Source organism: Microcebus murinus, chromosome 16 (assembly GCF_040939455.1).
Source record: "Microcebus murinus isolate Inina chromosome 16, M.murinus_Inina_mat1.0, whole genome shotgun sequence".
Taxonomy (NCBI): domain Eukaryota; kingdom Metazoa; phylum Chordata; class Mammalia; order Primates; family Cheirogaleidae; genus Microcebus; species Microcebus murinus.
This window is the reverse complement of record NC_134119.1, coordinates 41,501,343-41,515,114: the sequence shown is the minus strand read 5'-3', so window position 1 is coordinate 41,515,114 and position 13,772 is coordinate 41,501,343. Positions and strand designations below refer to the sequence as shown.

The window sequence follows — 13,772 nt, the reverse complement described above, 5'->3', positions numbered from 1 at the left end:
ATATCCAGGCCTGTGGGAAATCCTTTTCAGGTGAATTCATTGCCTCAAATCCTTGACTTTACAAGAATTATCTTTTCTAATTCATGAATATTGATATTCATCCCTTTTTTTAGATTATAAAAACTTCCTCTTTAATCAAGGCTTTCAATATGGAATAGATTTCTTGAATAAAATGGAAAGTTTCCAATACATTGAAACAAATCCATAAGACACCACACATATAACACCCAGTAGGAAAAAACAAAACAGCATGTTTATACAATCCCTGTAACAGCAATGGTCTTATTCTCAGATGGTCCCTCCATCTGACAAGTATATTCTGGACAGAGAGCACACTGTGGCTTCTGGGGTGACAATCGGCTGAGGCTGTTTGAAGTTAGATGAAAATATTGTTTAAAATTTCAGCATTTCATGTATTTGGGGCAGAGAAGCACAACTTGATGCATGTTATGCATCCAGCCATTATTCATAAAACAAGATCTCAGAATTGGGAAGAACACAAGAAAGATCATATGGTCCAGCTATCTCAGAGTGTCTGAACTCTCCAGTGAGGGGGTCAACTATCTGACTTCAAATATCCATCCACCCTCCCCCTTTCCTTGGTCATGTATTCTATAGGTGCCTGGAATAAAGATGTTTCCCAGCCTGCTTTGCATGTGGCCATGTAACTCCGGTCTGCCTGCTGGAGTGTCCTTTATGAGATGTGGAGTGTGTTCTCAAAAGGGGCACATCCTTCTTTAACCTCGCCTCCTTTCTGCTTCTGTAGTTGGCTAGAGCTTCAACAACACTCTTGAGCCATACATTGCATATTAAGGGTGACGGGCAGCTCAGTAGGACTTTAGCCCCTGATGACAATGAAACCAACATACCTGCCCTGGGCTGCCTACCTCCATGGAGAGAGAAATAAACTTGTTTTGGGTTTTCTGTCACATTCACACAAATCTAATCATAACTCACATCGATCCCTCTATAATGTACCTGCCAAGTTATCATCCAGGTTAGGCTTGAACTCCTCCAACATTGGGGAGCTCACTTCCTCCAGAAGCTGTCCATTCCCTGTTTGTCTGTCTTTATGCTGACTGAAATTCTGTTTTCCAGTGGCTTTCACACACTGGTTCTAGGTCTACACTTTAGTCACATATAGAGCTAATCTGATTCCTTCTCCATGGGAAAGTCCTTCAGCTGATGGATGTAGTTCTCATGCTCCAATTTATTTTCAGCTTAATCTGCTCTAGCTCCTTTAATCATTCCTCATGTGACACAGTTCCACATACTCTCCACCATTCTCTCTGCTCCCCTTTGAACATATCCAGTGCATCTACACTGCCCTTTGAAACTGAAATGCTCAGAATGGAAAACAACATAATCTGGATAAGGTGTGACTGACACTAAGGAAACAAGACTATGATCTTCCTTGACAATAATCTACTCCTATAATGCAGCCTGGAATGACCTGCCTTTGCTGGAAGTCATCCCAAATTGTTGGCTCACCTTGACCTATCTTCCAAAATCACTAAATCCTTTTTTTTAAGTGTCACTACTAACTTATTTATACAACAGGTGATTTGATCTAAATGCTAAGTCTTTCAGGAGTCAGAAACTTCAGTAAGAATCTGAAGGAAGCAACGGTACCTCTCCCACAGAAAAAACACACACACACTCACACACACATACACACCGGCATACAAACTCAGGGATGTGTACAAATACACTGAAGCTTTTCTACGGGTGCTCCAAGTAAAGAACTCCTGAAGGGCCCTGGTAGGAGTTCATCTTATTAGATGTGGCTCACTGATACAGCTATATCAGTGTTACCCAAGACCCTAATGTTATCACCTAACATATATACTGCTCTCTAGGACAGCATCAAATGACTTGGGTTCCACCTCCTAACCCTTTTATTCAATGAGGACCAGCAGCATGAGCAGGAAGCTTGTCAGAAGTGCAGAGCCTCAGGCTAACCCTATGGCTCTACACAAGTGATTCTCAAACATTTGTGCACGCAGATCACCTGAGATCTTGTTCAAATGCAGATTTTGTTCTGATTCAGTAGGTCTAGAGTGAGGCTCAAGATGCTGCATTTCTAACAATCTCTCAGGTGAGGCTGATGGTGCATGGTTCTTAAACTCTACTCCATGTTAGAATCATTGGGAAAACTTTTTAAAATGCTGATGCCCAGGCCACATCCTATGCTAATTAAATCAGAATCTCTGGGAAAAGACCCAAAGAAAGAATAGTTTTAAAAGTTCCCCAGGTGATTCCAATGTGTAGCCAGCTTCAGCCCACTGCTTCACATCAGCAATTCTAACTCTTTCCTATGCACCAGAATCTCCTGGAGAGCTGTATCCCCAGGGTTTCTAATTCAGGAGGTCTGGATAAGGCCCAAGGATGTACAATACTAATCATTTTCCAGAAGCCCCTCAAGTTGCTGGTCTGGGCATCAGCACACATTGAGAACCACTGCTTTACACTTTGACCTGTGAGTACAAGACTGACTGAGGCTCTGAGTCAGTGCATCCTTTAGGCGGAGTGTGTGCTCGATATTAGTCACAAAGTATGGCCACTTAGTTATGTCAGGTCTCTCCTAATTGCTTCGGCATTCAGGTCCTATTTTCTTCACTTCTCACAAGGAAGTGACCTGACGAAGGCCAGATATTGCATGCTTGCCTGCTTTCCTGGCCTGGTCTCAGTACAAGTCCAACAACTCTAAGGAAGAAATGAAGTTACTCTGATATGACTCATTTGTAGTGAACCCCCGGGACCTCCTGCTAATCACTGCATCTTCCTCCAAGGAGTCCACACCCCTATCCCCAGCCATTGAAAACATAGCTCAGAGATACCTAAAAGCTTCTCTAAGGTGGCCTCACCCATTCCTATGGCTCCATCACTCATTTCTCTTTCCTTAAAATAACACTCATTTTTCCCATGTGTTCGCTGTCAACATACCCAGTAAGATTTGCACAACACTTCATCTCCAAAAGTCCAGTTTGGTCAAGGGCACAAGCATAAATATCAATGCAGTGACCATTTGTAGCAGTTCGATTAGCAAGCATCTCATAGTGCTGTGAAAAGAGGAAAACTACCTTTAGGAAACAGTAACATTATTCCCAAGAGATGCTTAACTATACCAAAGGATGTAATCAAATATAGGAATATAGAAATCATTTCCTTTACAATACCCAAATAAAATAAAAACATAGTTTTCAATCTCAAAACTCTCTGGGCAATTTAAGGCCACCCACTCTAACTAAAGTCTAAAAGCAGAGGCAGTAATTTAACAGGAGCTGAGATGTGGAAGATTGTCTCTGAAAGAACTTTTTGCTGACCATGATGCATGGCCTCAGCAAAGTAGCTGCCACTCCAGAGCAGCCCTGTCTCTGAGCTACCACAATTAACAGCCCGTATCCAAGAGTACCTACCTTAATTGCCTTTTTCATGAAACGTGCATTATCTTTCTCAATATCATGCCAGGAACGAATAGGAATCTTTAATTCATCTCCAACCACCATGCCAGGCCCTTGGGTAGGGGGACCTCCAGTAAACAGCATGATCCTGGCTCCCGTATTTGGAAAAGTGCCCTAAAATAGTGAATAGCAGCATTTTAAAGGTACACATCCCTACCTCCAATTATGGCTTTAATTTCCCCATAGAAATATTCCAAAGATGGATTCTCTTCAGCTGTTCTTAACACTGGTGATGCTGCAGAATAGTACAGATGATAATGCAGAAAAGCAGCACTTATCTTCCTCCAACCTGGTTTGTACACTTTTATTAATTGGCTGTGAGCACTTCCCATTGCTCTAATTCTCTTATGTTTTTCACAGATACTTGACTTAGGTCACAAATGATTTTCAAACAAAGTCAACAAATATATTTTCTGAGAGCAAGTCTGCATGATTCGAGAGGCCCTGGTAAATTCGGAATTACCTCCAACAAGCCAACAGCAATGGATAAAGCAACACCAGTGGATCGCAAAGGTCTCTTCCCCTGAGTTACTGGCCATGGGTCCCTCTGCAGCTCCCCAAGAAGATCAGTGAGGTTCATATCAATCTTGTGAATGGGCTGCAGAAATCTGCATGATATTTAACAGGCACATCAATCCTGGTTTAATAAAGTACTCTGGTATTCAATCCTAGGTGACATATAGTTACTGCTCTTTAAAGTAATTACTGAGAGTAGAAAAAACTTGCAATTTTTTTCTTCAAAGCTATTTCAAACTACAAACACAAAACAATTTAAAGCAATTTTATCGACAAACATAATTTAAAGCCTAATACTTAGCAATTTACAAATGCAGCATAAAAAAATTCAACTTGAAAAGAGCAAATCAAATCAGTTTAATTAAATTTTAAGCAGCAATGAAATCCTAAGGACATGCCTAACGTGAATTCAGTCCAAGTAAGGTCCATTTATGTAGATGATGTTCATTATTCTAATGGTTTAGTTTGTATTTTTCTTGAGCCTTAAGAATAATACAGAAAGAAACACTCTGGTTTCTTACCAGAGTAAGAGGTTGTCCCTAGCATGTCAGGCAATGCATTTTATTGAGTTTACTGGCTGTTAACTTGGCTGGGGCACCCCAGGCACTCAATGGGATGAGTGAAGTGAGTACCTGCTAATAGGTGTTTTGAGGGCACCCAAAAGAAGCCTTTTTGGTTCTTCCAGTTTTACTTAAAGATCAAAAAGGACAAAACAGCCATGTGTCCAAGAGGAGGGGAATGATTGAGTATAATGGTTCAAAACTTTTTTGATAAAACATTAAGTATTGGTTAGTTTAATCATTTATTTTTTACCTCTAATAATAATTTTTAAAAAGTTATAATACTTTTCTTCCCTTACTCCTATGGGTTGTTCTGCATACCCACTACATATCAGTGTCTCACCTGCTGGAAACAAAAGGGTGCTCCTGTGGTTGAGGAGGTCTGGCTTGTTGCATGGGCATGGCTGGCTTGCTCAGGCCCAACATATCCTTAAAAAAAAACCAAAAAGACTCATTTCCCATGATACTAAAAGTGAATGATTAGTTATTTTTTAAGAAGTGTTCTTGCTCCTCCTCCTGTACAAGCAAGGTACAAACCTGTATTTGCTTTGCAGTTAAATCCTTGGTCCCTCGGAAGACATAACTTTTGGAGATTCCTTCGCAGCTTAGTTCATGAACCTGCACCATCCTCCCAAATGTGATAAGACCCACCAGAGCATCTGGAGGAAGGAGACTCAGGGACATCTGCAGGGACTCTTTGAGCGCTTGAAGGTCATCCTCCTCCAGGCATGTGTCGACCACATAGAGAAATATCAGAGGGGACTGAGCACCTCGCTTTAGGCAAAGAAAAATAGCATAATAATCAGTATACAAATAGACATAACTGGTCCTTTTTAAAGCAAATTAGGGGCCAGGTGCGGTGGCTCACGCCTGTAATCCTAGCATTCTGGGATGCTGAGGCGGGTGGATTGCTCAAGGTCAGGAGTTCGAGACCAGCCTGAGCAAGAGCAAGACCTGTCTCTACTATAAATAGAAAGAAATTAATTGGCTAACTAAAAATATATATACATAAAAATTAGCCGGGAATGGTGGCACATGCTTGTAGTCCCAGTTACTTGGGAGGCTGAGGTAGAAGGATGGCTTGCGCCCAGGAGTTTGAGGTTGCTATGAGCTAAGCTGATGCCACAACACTCTAGCCAGGGCAACAAAAGACTCTGTCTCAAAAAAAAAAAAAAAAAAGCAATTGGGTACAAAAATCACAAGTCTTGATCTATATTTATTCTCAGAGGATAAGAACACCTATACAAAGCTCTACTTACCACATTAAGTGACTTAGAGTCTATTTAAACAAATTAAACATAAAAACTATTTGTATCCAACAATTTATTCAATACTTTTAGATACCTACCATGTGTCAGACATTGTTTCAGGTCCTGGGATACACAATGAACAGAAAGAACAAAGACCCCTGCCTGCCTCAAGGAACACATTTTCTAGAATGGAGATGTTAAGGGAGATTGTGAGCATGAAGAGTAGAGGCAAGGGGCAGGTTCAAGTGTTAAATAAAGAGGCCAGGGTAGCCTCATTAAGAAAATAACATCTGAGCAAAAACCTGGTGGAGAGGGAAGGAGCAATACAGACATAAGGAAAAGAGAATTCCAGCCTGACAAAGAAGCTAGAGCAAAAGTTTTTAGGCAGGAGTGTTCCTGGCTTGGTGAGGAGAGTCAAGGAGGCCCACTAGGCTGAATGAGAACACTAGGAGAAACTGAGGTCCAAGAAGAAACACACAGGGCTTTGAAAGTCTTTTACCCTGGGTGAAAGGGGAACCATTTTCACCAATGGAGGTTTCTGAACAGAGAAGTAATACAATGTATATTTTTAAACAGTTACTACTTTGGCTGCTGGGTTAAGAATAAAATATAAGTAAGCAATGGTAAAATCAGGGAGAACAGTTGGGAGAAGTAATTCAAATGAGAGGCGGTGGCTGGCCCAGGACAGTTAGCAGCAAGGAGAGAGAAGTGGGTGGATTCTGGATAAATTCTGAATACAGACCCAGTGGGCTTTTCTAGTGGATTAGATATGGAACGTGAAAGAGAGATGTCAAGGATGAATCTAAGGTTTTTAAGCTGAACAACTAGAAGATGGAGTACCATCAAGTGAGAGGGAGAAGGCTGTTGAAGACAAATTTTGAATTTAATCAGTTCCACTTTTCTTTATAGCCTTCTATCAAGATCTAAACACAATGCCAGAATTCCTGGCCCAACCACTATCCAGGCAGTTCGTGGAGAGGAGAGGTGTATTTGGCAGGTCCCTGATGAACCAAGAGAACCCTCCACCATATCCTGGCCCTGGTCCAACAGCCCCATACCACCTTATCCACAACAACCAATGGGTCCAGGACCATGGGGGGCCCTACCCACCTCCTCTGGGGTACCCCTACCAAGGATACCCACAGTATGGCTGGCAGGGTGGACCTCAGGAGCCACCTAAAACCATAGTGTATGTGGTGTAAGACCAAAGAAGGGACAACCTGGGACCATTCACCTGCCTTACAGCCTGCTGGACTACTCTGTGTTGCTGCTGTCTCTGGGACATGCTCACCTGACCAGGCCAGTCCTCCTGTCCTGCCAGCTCTGCCACCACCTCCAAAAGGGGTGCCAGCCTCCATCTCTTCTGATTGCTGTAATAAATGACTAGCTCTGGGCTGGGCGCGGTGGTTCATGCCTATCATCCTAGCCCTCTGGGAGGCTGAGGCAGGCAGATTGTTCAAGGACAGGAGTTCAAAACCAGCCTGAGCAAGAGCGAGACCCCCGTCTCTACTATAAATAGAAAGAAATTAATTGGCCAACTAATATATATATAGAGAAAAAATTAGCCAGGCATGGTGGTGCATGCCTGTAGTCCCAGCTACTCAGGAGGCTGAGGCAGGAGGATCGCTTGAGCCCAGGAGTTTGAGGTTGCTATGAGCTAGGCTGATGCCACAGCACTCTAGCCTGGACAACAAAGTGAGATTCTGTCTCAAAAAAAAAAAAAAAAAAAAAAAAAAAAGACTAGCTCTGCACAGAAACCTCTACTTTCAGCACTATGGGAATCTAGATTAGTGGAGATTGCTGCTGTTTAATTCAGTGACTTGATCTTTTTGATGTTCGAAATATATTTCTTACTGATCTTTAATAAATGTGCTAAATGATTCCTTTTATTGGCCAAAGGCTTAGTTATGAAATATATATTTATGATTTTAAATTACACATTCAAGGTAGTGGGAAAATGTAACAAACCACAGAATAATTTTTCTCTGCTAACACTCAATAAATTCGTCCAAACCTCAATAAATAAATAAAAACAATGCCAGTAGATACACACACACCAAAACCTAATGGTTAGGATCCTGCTGCCCTTATGGCTTTAACTTCCCCAGCCAGGTAAGAGACACAGAAGACAAAAGATTTCATGAGAAACTCAATATTTAACATTACTTATTAAATGCACAACAAACAAGGTACCTGTATCATGTACTCAATTGTAGAAAACTGGGGCATCAGTTCGGCAGGCTGATTCACCTCAGATATGCCTGCATAAGCTGGAGGAAACTGAAAAAAAGAAAACAAAGTAATGTTCTATTGGGGCTGACAGATATTTATGTTACACTTTTTATTTTCCATTTATAAAAATGATAATGATCACATATTAATTCTGAAAGCACAAAATACAAGAACACATTACTGAAACACAAAAATCAGCATTTAAAACTTCTAACCCCCCCCTTAAAAAAAAAAAAACAACTTCTAACCCCAACTTACATTTATATCATTTTATAATTTTAAAAAAATAGACTTTATTATTTAGAGCAGTTTTAGGTTATTGTTGAAATTTCTAAATGTTTAAAAACACACTATTAAAAATCATTTCTTAAACTTTGCCCTGCAAATTAAAGGATAAATTTCACTTGTCTCATCATCATGTGGAAGGCAAAAGCCTTATTTGGGTTATTTTGGCTCTTATCAATAAAGTAATAAATGTTCAGTATAGAAAAATAGGCAAATTCAAGAAAATAGAAAACAGGAGTGCGGAAAAAAAAATCCAAATCCTATCATCTAGAGGCAGCTCAAGATCTTGGAATATTTCCTTCCAGATTTTTTCTACTTAAGCACTATTCAGATCATCCTGTACATACAACTTTGGGATAGCTCTTTGCACTTAACATTAATGGCATAGGCATTCTCTTCTGTTTTTAAAACTCTGTGCAAACAATTTAAACTCATAGCATGTGGGCTTGTTTTTAATCCTAAGTCTTTAGTTCTATAATAAAAACAAAAGTTGAGGTGTATCTCCCCAGCAGAAGATCACCCCAGGCCAATGACCTTGGAGTGATCAAATTCAAGTCAAGTTTAAGAGCTGACAGGCAGCTATAATGGGTCACTGCCCAGGAGGCAGATATTACAGGACATCAGAACCCCAGCAGGAGCCACCAAAAACCTCTAGCCCTATCCTGGCCATGACTGCCCACTGGCTGCAGCTCCCAGCAGAGTAAAACTTTATGACTACAAAAAAGCATGGAGAACACAAGACAGGTGAGCCCAGACACCCAGACACACTGGCAACCTAGAGAGACCCTGTTCACCAACCCCCAGCTACTCGGGTGCACAGAAGGGAGGAAAGAGGTCAAAATCACCCAGATTCCTCCAGGGGCCATCCCTTGTCTTCTAGCTACACTCATTTAGGGGCTCTTTTCTCCATCGTCCACCTGGGAGAGTTACAAAACATTATTTCTGCCCATGACAGATTTTCAGATCATATTTATCAACTGGCAGGTAGAAATCTTAAGTAAACATAATAACAAAAAATACTTATATGGCATTTACTATGTGTAAAATTCTGTTCTAAATCCTTTACACTCATTAAATATCAGTTTAATTCACAGAACAATCCTATGAAGTAGGTATAGTACTATTATCCTAATTTTAAAGACAAGGACACTGAGGCACAGGAGTTGTTAAATGACTTGTGCCAAAGTTACACAGGAAGTAAGTGGTAGATCTGAGAGTCAAACCCAGGTGGCCTAACTACAGAGTCCTGACTCTTAACTACCACGCTACCATGCCTTAGAATTTTCATGATAAATTATATTAAACATAGACATCAATTCTGAATGTAATAGGACAGAGAAATGTTTTAAAGACTTATATATACTTATGAATCTCTCATGGAGGTAAATCTTAAATGGAATCTGCTTACAGTTTTTGAACCTAGGCCAGTCACCAACTGTACATTGTTCTCTTTGCCACTGGACTCATTCATTATGTGCCATATCTAAGTATGAGATTAACTGTAATTATGATCAAACATATGAACATATAAAATGCATGTTATTAACAGCTTAAGATCTATTATACTAGTGTATACTATGTTGGGCACAACTAATTTTTTCCTAATAGTTTTATTGAATATAGTTTACATACCATAAAATTTACCCATTTTAAGTGTACAACTCAATAATTTTTAGATAAGTGTGCAGAGGTGTGCAATAGTCACCCCAATCCAGTTTTAGAACATTCCTATCATGGGCACAATTACTTTTAAAGAGAAGTCTTTCTTGTCATTCGTGAGCTTCTTCTAGTTTTGTACTTTTTTTTCTTTTTTTGAGACAGAGTCTCACTTTGTTGCCAAGGCTAGAGTGCCATGGCATCAGCCTATCTCACAGCAACCTCTAACTCCTGGGCTCAAGGGATCCTTCAGCCTCAGCCTCCCAAGTAGTTGGGACTACAGGCATGTGCTACCATGCCCAGCTAATTTTTTATATATATTTTTAGTTGTCCAGCTAATTTCTTTCTTTAGTACTGACAGGGTCTCGCTCTTGCTCAGACTGGTCTCGAACTCCTGAGTTCAAACATTCCACCCACCTTGGTCCCTTAGTCTCCCAGAGTGCTAGGATTACAGGCGTGAGCCACCACGCCTGGCCTAGTTTGGTACTTTAAAATTTTTAAATCAAAAGAAGCTCAATTTAGAGCTGGCTCCTCTAAAAAAATTAAATAAATAAAATAAAAAGAAGCTTAACACTCATACTTGGCTCTTAAGTTAGAAAGATCAGAAAATTAAAATTCGGTAATATGCACAATCAATTAGAATACTAAAGTTAAATATGAACAGATCTGTTTTCTTAGGGTAACAGACTGTCCACAGAAAAATTATAAGAAAAAGAAACTCTATGTCCCCTCCACAGTAAATGACAAGGATCCAAATAATGAAACTGTTTGACAGAAAAATCACAAATGTTCAATGTTCAATTACTATGCTTAACAAAAGCTATCACCTTGAGTTCAGCAGAAATTGCTGACTGCCAGTGTAGACACAAATTCAACCTCACTTAATTTTTTTAGTGTAGTACAATTAAAATGAAACACATACTTTTAAAAATAATTCACATACCTGATTTCTTTGGAAACAGAAATTACAGGCCCAAAGTTTTGCTCGATAATCAACCTGACTGTGAGAAAGATAAATATTACAACTAGGTAGCATTTTTATTTTTACAGTAGAAAGCATTCACATCCAAATTTCAAGTTCAGTAAATCACACAGATAAGTGTTTCTATGTGTGTACAGTTATATAAAAGTATGTAAAATGTTCACTATACTTAGAATTCTGGCTCTTAAGTACACCAAAAGTTTCCTGCAAACAGCTGAAGTAAAGAATCGGTAAATCCTTTTTTTCTTTTTTCTTTTTCCCAATCTCCAAGATAATTTTTTAAATTTCATAATTTATATAAATTATAGGTTATTTCCTTTTGCTTGTTACTGTACCGAACAGTCTTCATGAATTTTTCTAACATCTTTATTGTTCAGGTATGTGAAACTACTAAATTTCAACACTAAAAGCATATTTCACACACAGGAAAACCTTCCTGGACTTCAACTTCACTTAGCCCAATTGAAGAGAAGTTGGGCAGGAACAATTCTGGGTTGATAGACTTCCTAGAATTAGTTCAAGATAATGCTTCATCCCTTCCCCCCCATTTAGAAAACTAGTAACAAGTGGCTATCATTTTAAAAGCAGAGAAACACTCTCATATATGGGTACATTATATAAAGGCAAAGGGAAATGAAGTAAAAAAATGTTCCCTCATGTAAAAATTTTATGATACTCTCCATCTATTTAAAAATTCATTCAAATAGTGCCCACATTTAAAAGAAATATCATAGGTCACTATCTCAGGTACAAAAAGATTACACCTAATAAAATCATTAAGAGTTAAAATTTCTTCTACCTACTATTTCTCGCATACCAGGTAAGTATCAGAAAATGATCTAAGGCTTTTGAATTTTTTTTGGAAAATACTTTAAAAGGCACCAATAAAGTCAACAGTTAAGCCAAAAGCAAACTGACTACAAACAAAAAAAATGAACTCCAAATCCTCTCCTTTTACCTCTACCTCATTCCCATAAGATTCCAATTTTATCTGGAGTATTAGACCAGGGAGATTTCTACAAGCATGCACCACCTAAGAATCTCACCATCTATTGCTCATCTCAAATTTGGTGACTTGTTCAAATTGAATGACTTTTATGAGAATTACATAAAAGTAATAATTCACTGTATTCATCATTTTTACCAGTTTTTAAAAGAATTCATACCAAAGTGGATTGAGAACAGCTTTGCAAGTTGGTCTGCTGCAAAGCACAGGTTCATACTGTACAGGAGGTAGGTCTGGACGTTCTTTTAAAGGAGTAAGGAGACAAGCCAGGGGAACAACCATTCTTGTAGCTTCCAGACGGCTGGAAGGCCACACATTCCAACTAAAACGGACACCATCCCGTTCTTCATTCTGCTGAATAAACTCCAGATATGTCGCCATAGTCTAAAAGGGAACTGAAGATAAAACTTTTAATCGTATGTGACATTCTCAACTAAACTTCAAAAAACAAGATGGTCACCCAACACTGTTTCTTAAACACTTAGTCTGGAAGAACCTGTTGCTGTGGAATGACAGTATTTCCCCTTCTTCTCATGCCCAAAAGTCAATACGCTTCACAGTTATCTTTGACTACTGATCTTTTCTCAACCCTCTTCTCTAGCACTTAAAAATAAATAAGAGAGGTGGGAGGTTTACCATCATTTCATCATATCTAAGCTGCATGTAGTTGAATTCCTCTATTTTAAACTTTCTCGCAGATCACACATCACCTCAGCCAAGCCAATTTCAACCCCATGCCCAAGGGTTAGTCTCAAACCCTATTTCAGTCTCAAACCCTATTTCAGCTACCTTTCTGATCCCCTTCCTTCTTTGCTCTCTTAAGGTACTACACTAAATTTTAGCTTTCAAGTGATCTTTTTCTTGTCCCCACTCCCCTCCTCACTTTCTTAAACTTTGGAGAAAAGAACTGGATACTAATATACAAGTCCAGTTCATAAAGAACCACTTCTGAGCTAAAGTATTTCTACTTAGTATTATGAAAATTACAAAGGAAAGTTTGCTATTATAATGAATCTCACTAGAACCTCTTTCCTCACCATGGCTGCTTAGGCTCATGGCTTGAAAGACTCTGGTCAATAAGACAGTCCTCAAGACTAAGCTCTCAAACCCAGATCATCCCAACTTCAGTGTTTTATACATGCTGTTCACATCCTAAAATCTAGGGTAACACACACCTCAGCTATTGGGGTTCAAGGGAACAAGCCCCTTAAGACAAGCAGAAAAAGGCAAATTAAAGCATCTATTATATTAAAGTGGCCTCTAGTGTTCACTATCCAATGGTGGATAATAATTGTTTCCATGTTATTTTGAGAAGTGCCATATGGTAAATAATTTGGATTAAGGCAATAATATGAAATGGCTAGAAAAGCTAACAGATTACTCTCCTCTGCTGAACCCAGACCATCAAAAGTCCAAATGTTTACTCCAAGTCAAACTCTAAGACATCTTATTTGTTCTTTCTGACAAAAGCAGAAACCTGAACCACTGTGCACACAGGAGGTACTTCTGCAGCTTGGAGTGGGGGAGGGAGGGCAAACAAATAACTCAGGTGGGAATGAAAGCAAGTTCTAATATTATAATTCTCAACAAGTACCTCAGCAGATTTCTTTAACCACTCCCCTCTCAAAACAGTTCTATATTAAAAGGTACTGACTCCATCTAATGTTCCCAAGCATTTACATATAAAACCTGCTCCCTCCGTTTCTCACTGCCTCTTTCTCTCACCCCTCTATGGCATGGATTCTTAGCCCCCAGCACATAATTCACAGGGGACTACAGAGGGTCCACGAATCCTCTTGTGTGCACAACTGTATGCATCAG

The 13,772-nt window shown here is 39.4% G+C and overlaps 1 protein-coding gene and 1 pseudogene across 3 annotated transcripts in view; one reads left to right on the top strand and one right to left on the bottom strand.

Moving 5' to 3' along the window:
* The window catches only part of SEC23B (SEC23 homolog B, COPII component), a 43,753-nt gene that overhangs the window by 28,958 nt on the left and 1,023 nt on the right, over positions 1 to 13,772 (bottom strand). For 2 of the 3 annotated variants that reach the window (XM_076011162.1, XM_076011163.1), the window contains exons 2-10: positions 12,112 to 12,346; positions 10,907 to 10,964; positions 9,716 to 9,790; positions 7,984 to 8,070; positions 5,078 to 5,314; positions 4,884 to 4,969; positions 3,928 to 4,072; positions 3,420 to 3,578; positions 2,947 to 3,062 (exon numbers count right to left, since the gene is read on the bottom strand). In XM_076011162.1, coding sequence (XP_075867277.1) covers positions 2,947 to 3,062; positions 3,420 to 3,578; positions 3,928 to 4,072; positions 4,884 to 4,969; positions 5,078 to 5,314; positions 7,984 to 8,070; positions 9,716 to 9,790; positions 10,907 to 10,964; positions 12,112 to 12,332 — 1,184 coding nt within the window. In that variant the 5' untranslated portion in view covers positions 12,333 to 12,346. The remainder of the gene's footprint in view (positions 1 to 2,946; positions 3,063 to 3,419; positions 3,579 to 3,927; positions 4,073 to 4,883; positions 4,970 to 5,077; positions 5,315 to 7,983; positions 8,071 to 9,715; positions 9,791 to 10,906; positions 10,965 to 12,111; positions 12,347 to 13,772) is intronic. The other variant, XM_076011164.1, reaches the window with a different exon arrangement.
* Positions 6,795 to 7,118, top strand: LOC142876902 (cysteine-rich and transmembrane domain-containing protein 1 pseudogene; annotated as a pseudogene).